This window comes from Bombina bombina, chromosome 2 (genome assembly GCF_027579735.1).
Source record: "Bombina bombina isolate aBomBom1 chromosome 2, aBomBom1.pri, whole genome shotgun sequence".
Taxonomy (NCBI): domain Eukaryota; kingdom Metazoa; phylum Chordata; class Amphibia; order Anura; family Bombinatoridae; genus Bombina; species Bombina bombina.
In genome coordinates this window covers 613863837-613884749 of record NC_069500.1, presented here as the reverse complement: position 1 = coordinate 613884749, position 20913 = coordinate 613863837, and the positions used below count along the sequence as shown (strand labels likewise).

The 20913-nt window shown below is 39.5% G+C and overlaps 1 protein-coding gene across 1 annotated transcript in view; it reads left to right on the top strand.

Annotated features, from left to right (window-relative positions):
* PUM3 (pumilio RNA binding family member 3) overlaps positions 1-20913 on the top strand; it is a 322615-nt gene that overhangs the window by 164509 nt on the left and 137193 nt on the right. Inside the window, 2 exon segments of the mRNA XM_053702542.1 lie at positions 12339-12452; positions 13539-13605. Coding sequence (XP_053558517.1) covers positions 12339-12452; positions 13539-13605 — 181 coding nt within the window.

Below are 20913 nucleotides of genomic sequence, written 5' to 3'. Positions count from 1 at the left end.
TATCATTTTTCTTATAGACAATTTACATCCGTCACCAATTACTTCTTTCAATATTTCATCCCCATACAGGATAGGGAGATATTTCTTTACGATATTACATATATCATTGTATTGATTCGAATACTTGGTGACGAATGTAGGTCTATTATCTGTTTTGTCCTTCCTTTTAGGGGATAGTAAATCCTCTCTGTTGTATCTATCAACTTCTTTTTTAATTTTTATAACCTCAGTTTTAGAGTAACCTTGGCTATTAGCCTATGTGCTAATTCTTCACTTTCTTTAATGTAATCATTATTAAGTGAACAATTACGTTTAACTCTCATCATCTGTCCTTTAATGATGCCTTTAAAGACATGTTTTGGATGTCCACTGGTAGCATAAGCAGTGCATTACCTGCTATGGGTTTACGGTAAAGCGCTGTGTTTACAGAGTTGGATATAGAATTCCCATATAGTGTAATGTCTAAGAAATTTATCTCTATTTTATTCCATTCTTTGGTGAAGTTTAATCCCATTTTATTATTATTTAGATGTTGAACAAATTTATCAGCTGATGTTTCATCTGTCTCTCCAAACTATTATAAGGTCATCAATAAACCTATTATATTGAATTATATGTTCACGGTAGGGATTTGTATCACCATAAATGTAGGTTTCTTCAAACCAACCCATCACGAGATTTGCGTATGAGGGCGCAAATTTCGCCCCCATCGCCGTCCCTTGTTTTTGTATATAGTGATCATTTCCAAACACAAAAACTATTATGTTCTAACAGAAACCTAATAATTTTAAGTACATAGTTTTTAAAGTCTGCATTTAGATTACCATCTTTGTCTAAATAAAACTCTATTGCTATAAGCCTACAGAGTGTGGTATTGAGGAATATAACGATATGGCATATCTATGTGAGCCAACTATAGTTATCCTTCCAAGTGAAGTTCTAAAGATATTGAGTATGTGGGTAGTATCTTTTACATAACTGTTTAATTTAAGGACATTATGGCTGCAGTATGTCTATCGACCCATTTCGGACAAATGTTCAAAGCAAGGAGCCATTGCCCGACACAATGGGTCTCCCCTTGACATTCTCAAGCCCTTTATGAGTCTTTGGTAGATGATAAAACGCAGCAGTACCTTGGATGTTCAACATATAAATATTCAAATGTGGATTGAATCTATATAACCCATGTCTTCTACCTTCACTCAAGATCTTAAATAGAGTCTCTGAAAACTCTATTCGTGGATTGTGACTAACTTTTTCATAGACATTGGTGTCATCCAACTGTCTGTGTGCCTCAGCTATATACCAGGTTTTGTCACAGACCACTATGCTGCTGCCTTTATCAGCCCGTTTTATCACGATACTTTCATTTTTCTCTAGGGCTCTACCAATGCCTCTCTTTCTTTTTTTGTCAAATTGTTTATCTTATTCGCTCTTTCCCTGTTTTTTGCTGATATAAAGTAGTCAGATCCTCCACAACTCTCTTCTGAAATAGTTTCAAGGGGTTTACCTCTGGACTGTAAAGGATAAAATCTGGATTTACATTTTAAAACCCACATGCTTATCCCTTACTTTCCTCTTCGATTGAGGGTAAAATTCCCTTCAGATATTAACTGTTCTAGATCATTGCATGCGCAAGGTCCTGAAAAGTTAAATTATTTATCCTGTCACTTATTGTAATATCATTCTCATTAGATCTTGTAACATTATTTTCTTTATTTTCTTTAAGAAAATGTTTCTTTAGTGTAAGCGATCTAACAAATTTATTAGTATCTAAAATAGTCTGAAAGAGGACAAAATCCCTAGATGGACAAAAATTAAGTCCATAATCAGGACCTTACTTTCAGTCTTACTCAGACTATAACTAGATATATATAATTACTGTGTTTAGACATACTTCCGATTGCTTTTGTTTTGTTTTTGTTTTCTCTTGTGGGGTACCTTTCTTGTTTTTTTCTTCTCTACCAAATCTTGTTTATCTTGTCTCTCACACAAAGTTCAATATTAATAAAACAGGACTTTGATAACACCTCTTGTTATATGAAAATTAAAGGGATAATAAACATAAACTTAAATCCCCCATAAAAAAAGTTTAATGGGGTCTGGTAAACAGGAAAAATGCATTGCATATTCTATATTTATTGGTTTAACTTATCATTGTAGATTATTCTTTACTCTTCCCTCAGAGGGGGCTAAAGTACACACTGAAGGTATACTAAGAGTATCTGTGCATAGGGCAATGTTAAAGGGACAGTATACTGTAAAATTGTTTTTCCCTTAAAGAGATACTTAACCCATTTTTTTTCTTTAATGATTCAGATAGATCATGCAATTTTTAAGCAACTTTCTAATTACTCCTATTATCAAATATTTCTTCGTTCCTGCTCTGCTATCTTTAAAGCAGGGAATGTAAGCTTAGGAGCTGGCCCATTTTTGGTTCAGAACCTGGGTTATGCTTGCTTATTGGTTTGCTAAATGTAGCCACTAATAAAGCGAGCGATATCCAGGGTGCTGAGTCTAAAATGGACTGGCTCCTAAGCTTTAAATTCCCTGCTTTTTAAATAAGATGGTGAAAGACGAAGAAAAATGGATAGTAGGAGTAAATTAGAAAGTTTTCTTAAATTGCATGCTCTATCTGAATCATGAAAGAAAAAATGTGGGTTTAGTGTCCCTTTAATGTATTTTCAATGACTGACATAACCAGCTGCAGAGTATAAAATTGTATGAGAAATTGCATTTTCAGGTTTATTTGTGTATATGAATAAACTGGTTTTGTGCTTTTTAAACCACAACCTATTAAAAAATGGTTTGAGCTCGCAGGTAAAATCATATTTGTTTATTTTATCAGTTTGTGTACACACACATGCTTTAGTATCTTATATTTGTCTGTAAACCAAATCTCAATACTTAACTATCCTACACCCCACTAAGTGTGTAATTTTTCTTCTGCTGGCTGTGTTTTTACTTAGGTTTTATCAATAGCCTAGACTCCAGTATAGAAACTTTCAGTTTAGGGTGGGATACCCACAAGCCTAAATCAGCTATTTCAAATGAGGAAATAAGGGTTAAAGGGTTACTTGTAACATTTATACACTCTAGCAGGTGAAATGGATCATTGGGAACAATTTAAAGGGGAGAAAAATATTAAAGCCAGTCTCAGATTTCACCTTAGAATAGCCATCTTATGGTCACAGCAAATGAGACTACATGCTTTTAAATTGTTTCTTTCTCTTGTAAGGTGTATCCAGGTCCACGGAATCATCATTACTTGTGGGATATTCTCATTCCCAACAGGAAGTTGCAAGAGGACACCCACAGCAGAGCTGTAATATAGCTCCTCCCCTAACTGTCATACCAGTCATTCTCTTGCAACTCTCAACAAGCAAGGACGTTGTAGGAGAGAGTGGTTAAATATAGCTAGTTTATTTTCTTCAATCAAAAGTTTGTTATTTTTAAATAGTACCGGAGTTGTGCTATTTTATCTCAGGCAAGTAAATAGAAGAAGAATCTGCCTGAGCGTTTCTATGATCTTAGCAGGTTGTAACTAAGATCCATTGCTATTCTCACATATGTCTGAGGGGATTACACAGATGAGGTAACGTCAGCGAGGAGAATGGCGTGCAGTTTATTCTGCTATCAGGTATATGCAGTTATAATTTTTTCTAGAGATGGAAAACACTAGAAAATGCTGCTGATACCGGATTAATGTAAGTTAAGCCTGAATACAGTGATTTAATAACGACTGGTATCATGCTTACTCCCAGGGTATTACCCTTATGATATTTACAATATAAAACGTTTGCTGGCATGTTTAATCGTTTTTTATATATGTTTGGTGATAAAACTTTATTGGGGCCTAGTTTTTTCCCACATGGCTGGCTTAAATTTTGACTAGAAAACAGTTCCTGAGGCTTTCCCACTGTTGTAGTATAAAAAGTTACAGTTGGTGCAGTTAAAATTACAAACTGTGACATCCAGCTTCCCTCAAAGGCCCCTCTGAATGCTATAGGACATCTCTAAAGGGCCCAAAGGCATTTCCAAAATCGTTTATTGGGGAAGGTAGGGCCACAGCTTGCTGTGGCAGTTGGTTGTGACTGTTAAAAACGTCTATTTCGTTTTTTTTGATCGTTTTTTAAAACTAAGGGGTTAATCATCCATTTGCAAGTGGGTGCAATGCTCTGTTAGCCTATTATACACACTGTAAAAATTTCGGTTTGATTTACTGCATTTTTTCACTGTTTTCAAATTCTGACAAATTTGTTTCTCTTAAAGTCACAGTACCGTTTTTTATATTTGCTTGTTAACTTGATTTAAAGTGTTTTTCCAAGCTTGCTAGTCTCATTGCTAGTCTGTATAAACATGTCTGACATAGAAGAAACTCCTTGTTTATTATGTTTAAAAGCCATGGTGGAACCCCCTCTTAGAATGTGTACCAAATGTACTGATTTCATTTTATGCAATAAAGATCATTTTCTGTCTTTAAAAAATTTATCACCAGAGGAATCTGACGAGGGGGAAGTTATGCCGACTAACTCTCCCCACGTGTCAGACCCTTTGACTCCCGCTTAAGGGACTCACGCTCAAATGGCGCCAAGTACATCAAGGGCGCCCATAGCGTTTACTTTACAAGACATGGCGGCAGTCATGGATAATACACTGTCAGCGGTATTAGCCAGACTACCTGAACTTAGAGGTAAGCGAGATAGCTCTGGGGTGAGACAAAATGCAGAGCATACTGACGCTTTAAGAACCATGTCTGATACTGCCTCACAATATGCAGAATATGCTGAGGAAAGAGAGCTTCAGTCAGTGGGTGATGTTAATGACTCAGGAAAGATACCTGATTCTAATATTTCTACATTTAAATTTAAGGCTTGAACACCTCCGCGTGTTGCTTAGGGAGGTTTTAGCTGCTCTGAATGACTGTGATACCATTGCAGTGCAGAGAAATTGTGTAGACTGGATAAATACTTTGCCCGCAGAGCCGGTGTTGTACTGATGTTTTTCCAAAATACCTAAAAGGTTTACAGAAATTATTAATAAGGATGGGATAGACCAGGTTGTGCCGTTCTCTTCCCCTCCTATTTTAGAAAATGTTTCCAATAGACGCCACCACACGGGACTTATGGCAGACAGTCCCTAAGGTGGAGGAGCAGTTTTCTACTCTAGTAAAGCGTACTACTATCCCTGTCGAGGACAGTTGTGCTTTTTTTTTTAGATCCAATGGATAAAAAATTAGAGGTTACCTTAAGAAAATATTTATTCAACAAGGTTTTATCCTACAGCCCCCTTGCATGCATTGCCCCTGTCACTGCTGTTGCGGCGATACTGGTTTGAGTCTCTGGAAGAGGCTTTACAGGTAGCGACTCCATTGGATGACATACTTGGCAAACTTAGAGCACTTAAGCTAGGCCAATTCTTTTATTCTGATGCCATTGTTCATTTGACTAAACTAACGGCTAAGAATTCTGGTTTTTGCTATACAGGCGGGCCAGAGCGCTATGGCTTAGATCATGGTCAAGCTGACGTGACTTCAAAATCTAAGCTACTTAACATTCCCTTCAAGGGGCAGACCCTATTCGGCCTGGTTTGAAGGAGATTATTACTGATATAACTGGAGGAAAAGGTCATGCCCTTCCTCAGACAGGTCCAAATCTAGGTCCCAAAACAGTCTAATTTTGTGCCTTTCCGAACTTCAAGGCAGGTGTGGCATCAACTTCCTCTAATGCAAACAAGAGGGAACTTTTGCTCAATCCCAGACGGTCTGGAGACCAATCCAGACCTGGAAAAAAAAGGTAAGCAGGCCAAAAGCCTGCTGCTGCCTTCTAAGACAGCATGAAGGAACGGCCCCTATCCGGTAACGGATCTAGTAGGGGGAACAAGACTTTCACCTCTTCGCCAGGCAGCGTGGGCAAGAGATGTTCAGGATCCCTGGGCGTTGGAAATTATATCCCAGGGATATCTCCCTGGACTTCAAAGCTTCCCCCCCAAAGGGAGATTTTACCTTTCACAATTATCTGCAAACCAGATAAAGAGAGAGGCATTCTTACACTGTGTACGAGACCTCCTAGTTATGGGAGTGATCCATCCAGTTCCAAAGGAGGAACAGGGACAGGGTTTTTACTCAAATCTGTTTGTGGTTCCCAAAAAAGAGGGAACCTTCAGACCAATTTTGGATCTAAAGATCTTAAACAAATTCCTCAAAGTTCCATCATTCAAGATGGAAACTATTCGTACCATCCTACCAATGATCCAGGAGGGTCAATATATGACTACAGTGGATCTAAAGGATGCTTATCTTCACATTCCGATACACAAAGATCATCATCGGTTTCTCAGGTTTGCCTTTCTAGACAGGCATTACCAGTTTGTAGCTCTTCCCTTTGGATTAGCTACAGCCCCAAGAATCTTTACAAAGATTTTAGGGTCGCTTCTGGCGGTCCTAAGGCCGCGGGGCATAGCAGTAGCCCCTTATTTAGACGATCCTGATACAGGCGTCAAACTTCCAAATTGCCAAGTCTCATACGGACGTAGTACTGGCATTTCTGAGGTTGCATGGGTGGAAAGTGAACGAGGAAAAGAGTTCTCTATCCCCACTCACAAGAGTTTCCTTTCTAGGGACTCTGATAGATTCTGTAGAAATGAAAATTTACCTGACGGAGTCCAGGTTATCAAAGCTTCTAAATTCCTGCCGGATTCTTCATTCCATTCCGCGCCCTTCGGTGGCTCAGTGTATGGAAGTAATCGGCTTCATGGTAGCGGCAATGGACATAGTGCCGTTTACACGCTTACATCTCAGACCGCTGCAACTATGCATGCTCAGTCAGTGGAACGGGGATTACACAGATTTGTCCCCTCAACTGAATTTGGACCAAGAGACCAGGGATTCTCTTCTCTGGTGGCTATCTCGGGTCCATCTGTCCAAAGGTATGACCTTTTGCAGGCCAGATTGGACAATTGTAACAACAGATGCCAGCCTTCTAGGTTGGGGTGCAGTCTGGAATTCCCTGAAGGCTCAGGGATCGTGGACTCAGGAGGAGTCTCTCCTTCCAATAAATATTCTGGAACTAAGAGCGATATTCAATGCTCTTCAGGCTTGGCCTCAGTTAGCAACTCTGAGGTACATCAGATTTCAGTCGGACAACAATACGACTGTAGCTTACATCAACTATCAAGGGGGAACAAGAAGTTCCCTAGCGATGTTAGAAGTTTAAAAAATAATTAGCTGGGCAGAGATTCACTCTTGCCAACTATCAGCTATCCATATCCAACTGGGAGGCGGATTTTCTAAGTCGTCAGACTTTTCATCCGGGAGAGTGGGAACTCCATCCGGAGGTTTTTGCACAACTGATTCATCGTTGGGGCAAACCAGAACTGGATCTCATGGCGTCTCGCCAGAACGCCAAGCTTCCGTGTTACGGATCCAGGTCCAGGGATCCCAAGGCGACACTAATAGATGCTCTAGCAGCGCCCTGGTCTTTCAACCTGGCTTATGTGTTTCCACCGTTTCCTCTGCTCCCTCGACTGATTGCCAAGATCAAGCAGGAGAGAGCATCAGTGATTCTGATAGCACCTGCGTGGCCACGCAGGACCTGGTATGCAGATCTAGTGGACATGTCATCCTTTCCACCATGGTCTCTGCCTCTGAGACAGGACCTTCTACTTCAGGGTCCTTTCAATCATCCAAATATAATTTCTCTGAGGCTGACTGCCTGGAGATTGAACGCTTGATTTTATCAAAGCGTGGCTTCTCCGAGTCAGTTATTGATACCTTAATACAGGCACGAAAGCCTGTCACCATGAAAATTTAACATAAGATATGGCGTAAATATCTTTATTGGTGTGAATCCAAGGGTTACTCATGGAGTAAGGTCAGGATTCCCAGGATATTATCTTTTCTCCAAGAAGGTTTGGAAAAAGGATTGTCAGCTAGTTCCTTAAAGGGACAGATTTCTGCTCTGTCTATTCTTTTGCACAAGCGTCTGGCAGATGTTCCATACGTTCAGGCATTTTGTCAGGCTTTAGTTAGAATCAAGCCTGTGTTTAAACCTGTTGCTCCACCATGGAGCTTAAATTTGGTTCTTAAGGTTCTTCAAGGAGTTCTGTTTGAACCTCTTCATTCCATAGATATCAAACTTTTATCTTGGAAAGTTCTTTTTTCGATAGCTATTTCCTCGGCTCGTAGAGTCTCTGAGCTATCTGCCTTATAATCAAGAGATTGTTGTTCCATCCTTGTGTCCTAATCCTTCTTCGAAGGCCTTTAAAAATGAGGCTTCTGTTGAACAGATTTGCAAGGCGGCGACTTGGTCTTCGCTTCATACTTTTTCAATATTTTACAAATTTGATACTTTTGCTTCTTCGGAGGCTATATTTGGGAGAGAGGTTTTACAGGCAGTGGTTCCTTCCATTTAAGTACCTGCCTTGTCCCTCCCTTCATCCGTGTACTTAAGCTTTGGTATTGGTATCCCACAAGTAATGGATGATCCGTGGACTGGATACACCTTACAAGAGAAAACACAATTTATGCTTACCTGATAAATTTATTTCTCTTGTGGTGTATCCAGTCCACGGCCCGCCCTGTCATTTTAAGGCAGGTAATTTTTAAATTTAAACTACAGTAACCACTGCACCCTATGGTTCCTCCTTTCTCGGCTTGTTTTCGGTCGAATGACTGGCTATGACAGTTAGGGGAGGAGCTATATTACAGCTCTGCTGTGGGTGTCCTCTTGCAACTTCCTGTTGGGAATGAGAATATCCCACAAGTAATGGATGATCCGTGGACTGGATACACCACAAGAGAAATAAATTTATCAGGTAAGCATAAATTGTGTTTTTGTAGGCAAATGTTTGCAATGGCGTTTGTAATTGCTGCTATAAACCATGTGTACATAAACATACTTTATGTTCCTTTAAAAATCTTCTGTGAGCAACCCACACAAAAAAACATGTATATTTTTCCAAGCAGATTATGCACTTTCAGAAAAAAAAGTTTAGTCTAAAATAGCAAAACAGCAGCACCTAGGATGCAAAAAATTAAAGTGCCTTGGCATTATTAACTTATGCGTTATTTTGTTCTTAAAGGGACAGTCTAGTCAAAATTAAATTTTCATTATTCAGATAGGACTTTTATTCAACTTTCCAATTTACTTTTATCATCAAATTTGCTTTGTTCTCTTAGTATTCTTAGTTGAAACTAAACCAAGGTAGGCTCATATGCTAATTTATAAGCCCTTGACGGCTGCCTCTTATCACATGCTTTTTAAATTGCATTTCACAACAATAGACTGATAGTTCATGTTGGTCATGTGATCAGGGGGCTGTGAAAAGATGCTTAGATACAAGGTAATCACAGAGGTAAAAAGTATATTAATATAACTATTGTTATGCAAAACTGGGGAATGGGTAATAAAGGGATTTATCTATCTTTTAAAACAATAAAAAGTCTATTGTAGACTGTCCCTTTAAGGTCGATATCAAGACTTCTTTTGGTTCCACATTTAGGATCCTCACAGCTTTACAAAGCTCCAAAATGTATTATTTTTACCTTTTTTGTTTTCTTTTTGCAAAAATCCGAATAGAAAATTAAAAGATAAACTACCATATTGAAACATCTTGCACTGTATGCAACAAACAAGAAGGGATAAACTATCTAACCATACAATGTTAGATTAATATAAAATTACATAAAACAATGTTTTTATAAGGGATGACAACTAATCTTGAGAAGGCATGCGTGTCCGTTCTGTTTATCAGACAACCATGACACAGCACACACACAGCAAACAAAAAAATACATTGATCATTATATAATCTTTTATAGATATTGCATGAAATGTTACCTATTTGTACACTCACCCACTTCTCTGATTTAAAGGGATAGAAACGACAAAACTGAAATGTGCATTTGTGTCACATACAATTTTTTTTGCATTATCCTTTCATTATGAAAAATGCTTCTAATAAAAGTTATTACTGTTTTTCTATGGCATACGCACATATCCTGTGAGGGCTCATGCACCAGTATTCAAACGCCACATCTTCTCATAGTCATTGTTGGTTTATATGACACAAATGACGTCTTTACGGAAGCAATACACACCACTGCCAGCTCTCTGAGCCTAAATACTGGTGCACAGACCTGCACAGGATATGTGAGTATGCCGCAGAAAATCATGTAATAACTTCTACTAGAAGCTTTTTTGCTAATGCAAAAATGCTTATATTTCATATTGAAACGCACCTATACACATTTCAATTTTGACCTTCCTATCCCTTTAATAGTATGCTCACAAATTTGCAGTTGCTCAGAGACGTCAACATCTGAACACAAACAAAACAAATGCATGTAGCAATAGCTTCTGAGTGATCATTATTACTATAATGATCACATGGTAGCCACAGCACTTTAAAATAATAGGTATTTTTATTTTTTTAGTTTGGGGCTGGTATGAGCCAGTCATGACATAATAAGACAGACGCTGTGAGATGTTTGCCCTTGTTATAGTCGTCAATTGGAAGCTTGAGTGATACAGGGCTACTTGTTTGTATCTCTGTTTTTGATTGTTGTTATAGAGAGAACGTAAAAGCGACAAGTAACCCCCAACCCTCATTCGATTGATGGTACCCTCCCTCCTCTTTCAAGAGATGGCTCACTTGGACCATTTAATATTTAGACGGGTTTGCTAGGGGCACAGAGTCTGAAAATTAGGAGCCATTTAAACCTGAGAACTGAGTGCACATGGCAGTCTACACAAGCCTAATCTTCTACATATCAGTCCCTTTTTTGCTTTGGCAGATAAGATAAGAAAAGCACAACAACAAAATAAGTGTTTGCTAACATATTGGCTGTGGCTAGCCTGGTTTACTCTAGTAATATTTCTGAATTGGCCATTAAAAAAACAATTGCAGCAAACGGGTTGATAATGCATCTCAAATATTGTCAAACTCGCACAACCTGTTTATTGCAAGACTGCAGAGAACTCCTATAATTTAAGGTGTTTAATGTAATAACATATTTATATAAATAGTTTAAATTGAAGAGCATGTTTGTGTTGGACGTATGCTTCCTCGCTGATGAGGACAACTGCCCTGGCTCTATTGGTGACTTGCCCCTCAAGAGTAAAAGCAAAATATTGTGTTTGTCAGGACATTCATTTTTAGGAGAAAAAAGTAAACTAATACTGTTTGCAGTATCTTTATTTAGATAGATACAATCTCTCTTGAGCAATAAAGCTGTTGTGTGCACAGTCCTACTGCAGTCTGTATATTTTTGTAACGTACTATCAGGCAGCGTGTTTCAGACGTTACAAGCATGCATTATTCTCTTTAATAATCCAACATTTCCATATAAGTAGTGTTGCTGCTTTAACATATATTATTTAATTGTGACACAGTTTGCTCACTTGTGTCTATAGTGAGGTAATAATCTAATATAATTACTTGTGAAGTAATGATTTTAATAAAATTACTTGTATATTTCAGCCAACTGAGCCTGCTCAGATCTGCTCCATTACATTTGTGCTTTCTTCATTTAAAGGGGCAGTAAACGCCTTGTAATTACAAGACATTTCTGTTGTGCTGATAAAGAATAATATATCAGACAAGTCAAAATGTTTTAAAAACCAATTAAAGGGACACTCAAGTCAAAAAATAAACTTTCATTATTCAGGTAGAGCATGCAATTTTAAACAACTTTCCAATTTAATTCCATTAAAACAAAAAGTGCAGTCTTTTTATATTTAAACTTTTTGATTTACCAACTCCTACTGAATAAGCGTATATGCATTTGTGATTGGCTGATGGCTGTCACATGGTACGTGTATGCATTTGTGATTGGCTGATGGCTGTCACATGGTATAGGGGGAGTAGAAATAGACATAACTTAAAATTTTCAGAAAAAAATTCTACTATTAATTTGAAGTTCAGGCTAAGTGCTATTGCAATGTCTTTTTATCTTGTATTTGTTGATTATGCAAATCTATTGTGTTGACTGGTCCTTTAACATCCTTGTAATTGCAATTGTTTTTGAATAGCCAAACTCCACCCACCATTTGGCACTATAGGAGGAGCCAATCTGGGCTTTAGTCTGCAGACAAGGCTAGTCACTGTCATAAAGGTAGTCTAAATGCCAAAAGCTAATAAGGTATAGATATGTAGCAGAGTTAGCCATGAGAAGTCATCAGGGTGCATTTCAAATTCTGAGAATTAAAAAATCTTCAAAGTTCAGAGCTACATTACATGAAAAAGGACCAAAATGTCCCTTTAATGCGCAAGTTTAATTGCATCCTTATATTTGTAAAGATGTTATTTGTATTTGTACAGTTTACAAACACTGTTAGAACTGTCGTGTTTCTTACAGATTGCCTTTGCACATGATACCACCAGAGTTATCCAGTGTTACATAAAACATGGAAATCAGAAAAGAAGACAAGATGTTTTTGAAGAGCTAAAAGGTACCCTATATTTTCTGTGTTGTACTCCTTTATTTTTATACAATAACATTATTACTTTAACCTTTGGAGAAAGCTGGTGGTTATCAATCCTATGGTTACAATAGGAGCAAGTGCATATAGTTATTAAAGGACACTCATGGCTGTGGTTTTGAATATGCATTAAAGGGACACTCAAGTCAGAATTAAACTGTTATGATTCGGATAGAGCAGGCAATTTTAAATAACTTTCCAATTTACTTCCATTAACAAAATGTGCACAGTCTTTTTATATTTGCATTTTTTAAGTCACCAGCTCCTACTGAGCATGTGCAATAATTCACAGAATATAAGTATATGCATTTGTGATTGGCTGATGGCTGTCACATGATAAAGTAGGAGTGGAAATAGACATAACTGAAATTTGTCACAAAAAAAATTACTACTCATTTGAAGTTCAAACTAAATGCTATTGCATTGTCTTTTTATCGTGCATTTGTTGATTATGCAAATCTACTGTATTTACTGGTCCTTTAATTAAATTACTCAGTATCTCATTAATATTCAAATGCTTTAATCTGAGGCTCTATGAGTACCGTGTCTCTTACTGTATTCTCTTTGTATTGTACCTTTTTAAAGGGTCGTGAAACCCAACATTTTTCTTTTTCATGATTCATATGGAATATACAATTTTAAACAACTTTCCAATTTACGTCCCTTATCTAATTTGCTTTTTTCTCTTGACATTCTTTGTTGAAAAGCATGTATCGGTAGGTTTAGGCGCTAGCTACTGATTGGTGTCTGAGCATAAATGCTTCTTGTCATTGGCTTACCGACGTGTTCAGCTAGCTCCCAGTAGTGCATTGTTCCTTCAATAAAGGATTCCAAGAGAATAAAACAAAATTGATAACCAAAGAAAATTAGAAAGTTGTTTAAAAATGTATACTCTATCTAAATCATGAAAGAAAAACATGTTTCATATCCCTTTTAAATTATAAAACTAATAACAAATAAAATAATGTGGAATCATTTTGAACATGAGTATCTTTATGAGACCCCTATGATTACTTTCTGTCTAATATTATTATATTTTATTTTATCTTCCCTCAGAACATATAGTAGACTTGAGTAAGTCTAAGTATGCCAGGAATATTGTGAGGAAATTCCTTATGTATGGGTAAGTAATCTATCTGTATGTATTTATCAAACTGGGAGGATGCTTTTATGTTCAATGCGTACAACTGTATTGCATGTTCCCTTTGCTTTATGTTGATACAATATTTCTTTTTTGATTGCAGTAACAATTATAGTGTATTTTAATTCTTTATTTGGAGATTTTATTAAATACTAATAGATTTTAGTTTTTTTCCATAAGATATCTATAAACATTGCATTTAAAAAATAAATAAAAAAATCTTGCCTGAAATATTTTGTTTTCAAATTTTAACATCACATCTTTTCTACAGATAGTGATAGGAAAATAAAAGTACAATTTAACAATGCCACATACACTGTATATTAAAATTACACAACATTCTGATTTTAAGACTAGTGACCCTGCACCTCTGTGTTTAAACCCCACAAAGGGCTTAAAAAACACATAGTAGAAATACTTATCGGGACCCTCAGAGCACTGCTGGTCCAGAGGGGAAACTACCACTTATCCAGTTAGCCACTTAGCCAGTTACACAGCTGGTTCGTGTGACTAGCACTGTTGATCTGGTCAGATCACTGTTGGTCCAGAGCAGTACCTCTACTATGTGTTTAAACCCTTTGCAGTTTAATTTTGAATATGTGTTAGTGTTATTTGTGCACAATTAGTATTAGTAATTATTTCAGTGCTGTTTATTGTTGTATAGACTTTGATGTCTCATATATATATATATATATATATATATATATATATATATATATATATATAGCGTGTGTGTGTATATATGTATATGTATATATACACACATACAGTTGTATGCAAATGTTTAGGCACCCCTGACAATTTCCATGATTTTCATTTATAAATAATTGGGTGTTTGGATCAGCAATTTCATTTTGATCTATCAATTAACTGAAGGACACACTAATATTTCAGTAGTGAAATTAGGTTTATTGGATTAACAGAAAATGTGCAATATGCATCCAAACGGAAATTAGACAGGTGCATACATTTTGGCACTTTTGTCATTTTGTTGATTTGAATACCTGTAACTAACTAGCACTGATTAATTGGAACACACAATTGGTTTGGTGAGCCCATTAAGCCTTGAACTTCGTAGACAGGTGCATCCAATCATGAGAAAATGTATTTAAGGTGGCCAATTGCAAGTTGTTGTTCTCTTTGACTCTCCTCTCCTCTGAAGAGTGGCAACATGGGGGCCTCAAAACAACTCTCAAATGACCTGAAAACAAAGATTTTTCAACATTATGGTTTAGGGGAAGGCTACAGAAAGCTATTGCAGAGATTTGAAGCTGTCAGTGTCCACTGTGAGGAAATGGAAGACCACAGGCACAGTTCTTGTTAAAGGGATACTAACCCCTCATTTTTTCTTTCATGATTCAGATAGAGCATGCAATTTTAAGCAACTTTTTAATTTACTCCTATTATCAATTTTTCTTTGTTCTCATGTTATCTTGATTTGAAAAAGCAGTAATAAAAGGTTAGGAGCCGGCCCATTTTTTAGGTCAGCACCTTGGTAGAGCTGTTGATTGGTTTGCTACATTTAGCCACAAATCAGCAAGTGCTACCCATGTGCTGAACAAAAAATGGTCTGGCTCTAAAGCTTACAGTACTGCTTTTTCAAATCAAGATAGCATGAGAACAAAGAAAAAATTATAATAGGAGTAAATTAGAAAGGTGCTTAAAATCTCATGCTCTATCTGAATCATGAAATAAAAAAATTGGGTTTAGTATCCCTTTAAGGCCAGAAGTGGCAGGCCGAGTAAAATATCAGAGAGGCAAAGGATGGTGAGAACGGTCAAAAATAGCCCACAGACCACCTCCAAAGATCTACATCATCATCTTGCTGTAGATGGTCTCACTGTGCATTGTTCAACAATTCAGCGCACTTAGCACAAGGAGAAGCTGTATGGGAGAGGGATGCGGAAGAAGCCTTTTCTGCACACACGCCACAGTCGCTTGAGGTATGCAAACGCACATTTGGACAAGTCAGCTTCATTTTGGAAGAAGGTGCTGTGGACTGATGAAACAAAGATTGAATTATTTGGTCATAACAAGGGGCTTTATGCATGGCGGCAAAAGAACACAGCGTTCCAAGACAAACACTTGCTACCCACAGTAAAATTTGGTGGATGTTCCATCATGATGTGGGGCTGTGTGGCCAGTGCCCGTACTGGGAATCTTGTTAAAGTTGAGGGTCTCATGGATTCCACTCAATATCAGCAGATGCTTGAAAATAATGTTGAGGAATCTGTCATAAAGTTGAAGTTACGCCAGGGCTGGATATTTCAACAAGACAACAACTTAAAAACACTGCTCCAAATCTACTCTGGCATTTATGCAGAGGAACAAATACTGTGTTCTGGAATGGCCATCCCAGTCCCCAGACCTGAATAGCCCTCCCCGGTGTCATGTGACTCGTTAGTGTTACAAAGTCTCAGGTGTGAATGGGAAGCAGGTGCGTTAATTTTGGTGTTATCGCTCTCATACTGGTCACTGGAAGTTCAACAAGGCACCTCATGGCAAAGAACTCTTGAGGATCTGAAAAAAAGAATTGTTGCTCTACATAAAGATGACCTAGGCTATAAGAAGATTGCCAAGACCCTGAAACTGAGCTGCAGCACGGTGGCAAGACCAGACAGCGGTTTCACAGGACAGGTTCCACTCAGAACATGCCTCGCCGTGGTCGACCAAAGAAGTTGGGTGCACGTGCTCAGAGTCATATCGAGAGGTTGTTTTTGGGAAACAGACGTATGAGTGCTGCCAGGATTGCTGCAGAGGTTGAAGGGGTGGAGGGTCAGCCTGTCAGTGCTCAAACTATACGCCACACACTGCATCAAATTGGTTTGCATGATGCACAAGAAAGCCTGCACACAGTTTGCTGAAGACAAGCAGACTAAGGACATGGACTACTGGAATCATCTCCTGTGGTCCGATGAGACCAAGATAAACTTATTTGGTTCAGATGGTGTCAAGCATGTGTGGCGGCAACCAGGTGAGGAGTAAAAAGACAAGTGTGTCTTGCCTGCAGTCAAGCATGGTGTTGGGGAGTGTCATGGTCTGGGCCTGCATAAGTGCTGCTGGCACTGGGGAGCTACAGTTCATTGAGGGAACCATGAATGCCAACATATATTGTGACATACTGAAGCAAAGCATGAGCCCCTCCCTTCGAAGACTGGGCCGCAGGGCAGTATTCCAATATAACGACCCCAAACACACCTCTAAGACGACCACTGCCTTGCTAAAGAAGCTGAGGGTTAAGGTGATGGACTGACCAAGCATGTCTCCAGACCTAAACCCTATTGAGCATCTGTGGGGCAACCTCAAACGGAAGGTGGTGGAGCACAAGGTCTCTAACAACCACCAGCTCTGTGATGATGTCATGGAAGGGTGGAAGAGGACTCCAGTGGCAACCTGTGAAGCTCTGGTGAACTCTATACCCAAGACGGTTAAGGCAGTGCTGGAAAATAATGGTGGCCACACAAAATATTGACACTTTGGGCCCAATTTGGACATTTCCACTCAGGGGTGTACTCACTTTTGTTGCCAACGGTTTAGACAATTGCTGTATGTTGAGTTATTTTGAGAGGACAGCAAATTTACACTCTTATACAGGTTTGTACACTCACTACTTTACATTGTAGCCAAGTGTCATTTCTTCAGTGTTGTCACATGAAAAGATAAAATATTTACAAAAATGTGAGGGTGTGCTCACTTTTGTGAGATACTGTATGTATATGTGTGTGTGTGTGTGTGTGTGTGTGTATGTATATATATATATATATATATATATATATATATATATATATATATATATATATATATATATATATATACTGTATGTGTGTATATATATGTATATATATATATATATATTAGGCACATGGTTTAATTGGAAATGTATTTAAAGGTTTTAGCTTTTTTTTCTGCTGGAAGCAGAAGAACATTTTTTTTTTTTTTTAAACTATTTTTGTCATAAGGGGTTAAAAATTAAATTTTTGATTAACCAAATCGTACTCTGTAAAATTCCCCCCCAATTAAATTGAATTTAAATGTTCTTCTTAAATGGAAAGAGTCCACAGCTGCATTCATTACTTTTGGAAAATAAGAACCTGGCAACCAGGAGGAGGCAAATACAACCCAGCCAAAGGCTTAAATACTCCTCCCACTCCCCTCATCCCCCAGTCATTCTTTGCCTTTCGTCCCAGGAGGTTGGCTGAGAAGTGTCAGAATTTTAGTTTTTTGTCTCTTATGGAGGGTAGTACTCTTCGGCATGGGACAGGAGTTTTAAGTAGTCCTGTCAGTCTCTCAGTGAGGGCTTGGATGAAAGTTAGAGTCCGGAGATGCAGGGAGAGTCTTTCTGCGAATCCATCCCAACTCAAATTAACAGCTCCTCAAGCAATCGGCGTTGTCGAACTTCGCTCCACTGCCTGCTTTCTTCTCTCAAGTCCATGGCGGAGGCGATGCTACTATCCGTCACACTTGAAAGGCCGTGTTCCTGTTCCACAGCGTAGATTCCAGTAACATCGTTTCATTTGACTTTATTCATCAATGTACTGTAATGTGAATGTTTTCCCAAGAGGCTACAACCTTGCAGGTCTAACTTATCATAAGGGTCTCAGTGAGTCTCTTGTAGTATCTTGGAATCGAGGGTTAATATCTCCTGAGGGGGGTTATTGAACAGGGGGGTTTATAATCATGTTTGTTATGTGATTCAACCTGCTTATGTGTGATGTTTATGGGCTCGTGGTTTGGAACATTGAGGCCTTTGGAAGTGACGTGGCCTTTTGGTTGGGCGCGCTTTTTTGGACTGTACAGTTCACCTTGTGATCGGGCGTGGTTACCTTCTGTTTTCCATTTCTGCATTCCCGACTGTGTGGCGAAGGAAATTTTCTAGTCCGCAAGGGTCTGGTCATAGGAGCTGGTAAGTGCCCCAGCCATTGGGGGTGTCAAGTGCCGGTTTTTTTTTTACTACTTTAGTCCATATTTATATATCCTCTATTCAGATATGAAGGATTCTGATGCTGAGACTGTGTGCTAATTTCAGATTCAGTTACGGAGGATTCTGATACTGAGACTATTTTGATTTTAGATTCTGTGTCTAGTGACGAATCAGGATTGGCCTCGTTGACACGTCAACCAGTTTTGTTCCGTATGCCATTTCAGAGTGCCTGGTTCCTCGGACTCGGGAAATCAAGGGACTGCTGAGCCATCCGCCTCTGGGGGGGTCCTGTTCTCCGAGAGGCGAGTTCCCTACCAATTTAGGACCCTAGGTGTCGGGTTTGTTCGGTCTTGCGGCTGTTCAATCACGTGGCACTGTTCTGCTCAGCTGGTTCGATAGAAGCGCTGAGTGCTCAGGTTATCATTGTTTTTCATGTTCAACTAAGCATTCGAGAGGTCCTGTGGGTCCGTGAGGTGGGAAGGATTGTTTCAGTCCTTATAGCCTTCAGTCATGATGGCCGGGCAGGGGAGTTTTCCGCTGCGTCACTCTGACATCTGATTTCATCAGAACTTAGGGTTTTCCTCCCCCATGTGGTGGAGGATTGGAGGGCTTAACGCCCCTTACCGCCCCTTACCGCAGTTGAGCGGTTTTGGCCTTCATTTTTAGGCCTCTGGATTTGTCCTTTTGGGCTTGATCCAATAGCTTATACAGGATAGCTGTCTACCATGAGGAAGGTTTGCAGTTTGAAACCAGTTGCAGCTCTTGACACCTTGCAGATGTACGTGTAAGCTGTTTATAGTTTATCTAGATGCAGCTCTTACTCTTTGACTTGTACTGTCTGTCTGAGTTATAAGAGACCTTTGGGTTTCTTCTCTCTATCCGGATTCTCTGTATATGCATCCATACCCTTGTGTCTAGCTTTTTGGCCAGTTGGGGTGTTTAGTTCTAGGGTAAGGTCTGCCTGAACTATTAGGTGCCCAGACCTGTTTTTCTCCCTGAGACTTCCGGTCACTGAATCTTCGCTTCACCTTTTTCCTGACCCAGTCTTGGGTGGTTTTGGAATCTTGGATCTCAGGGCTGGTCGGGGTGTTACACGGTAGTGGGGACTTGGGTTATGTCCTTGCTCCATCTACCTAACCTGGTCATGGTTGGCCAGGTTTTCTGAGTATTTTTTTACTCTTTGCCACAGAGTAGCCCATGTCATCTGGTGGCTAGCCGTGTGGCTTGAGCCTCAAGGGCGGTTGGTTCATACCCAGCTGCTGGAGCTGGATGTCCAATTTCTGGTGCGCCTTAGGGTTGCATTCCCCTGGTCAGCTTGCTAGTGTTCCTGTGGATTCCCTGCTCTGCAGGCAAATGGGTTGGCCGTGCCTCTGCTTGGCAAGCTACTTGTAGGGGGAGTCCTTTTCTAGGACATCTGTGTTGGGAATTTCTCTTCCCATTAGCCAGTGACTTTGGGCCTTGAGGACAGTTGTTGCCCTTCCGGCATCATCCCTTTTGTTTAGGGGATATTCTCCTCCCTATGGAGATGGAGTCCCTGCTTAGGGCTTCTCCTGGGTGGGAGGTGGAAAGGTGGGATTGGTTCCCCCTGGGGTCTTGCTGGCTCCAAGCAGACTTGTTGGGCCTTTATTTTGATCCTTAGGTATATGGCTTTGTTGTCTGTTTTCAGAGTTGGGTTGTACTTGTACTCTGTGGGGATGGCTGTTGTATTCTTATGCTCGTTCCTGTACCGGGATTCTTTTGTTCCCCTCTCTTGGATCCCTGAGGCTGGGTTGGTCCAGCTGGGTGTGGATCTGCAGGTCTGGATGTGTGAGCTTTGTTGAGTCTATCCTGTTAGCTTAGTCTGCTAGGGTATAGATTTTCCTTTCAACTTGCTCCATTGATTTTAGAAGAGGGTTTACTCTTCCTTCGGGTATACTCTCCTCAGGGGGCCTCGATTGAGGTTTTGTGTACCCCTTTTTAGGGACCTGTGTGTAGGTCCGGCGACTTAGGTTGCCTGGAGCGTGCCCTCTGTCTGGGGGTTGCTTTTGCGGTTTGTTTCTTGCTTGACTGCTTCTTCCTCGCAAGTACCCTCTGTGTCGTCCTGTTATGGACTCTGTGTTCTCAAACTTGGGGTTTTTTCTCCTGGGTGTATTACACACTTTTTCATCGTCGAATGCTTTGGTATTCTATGGTTAGACACTGGGAGAACTTTGCCTCTTCAGTTGCATTCCGTGCTTGCAGGATGTTGAAGAGACGTCTGTTCTGTCTCTGTGCCCGGTCTTATCCCGGGTTTTCGCTTGGTATTTCGCATGGCCTCCTCTCCCTGTTTCGGCCCCTTTGGGTCTCTGTGAGCTGGGCTCACTCATGGAGGTGTTCTTTTTTGTATTAGG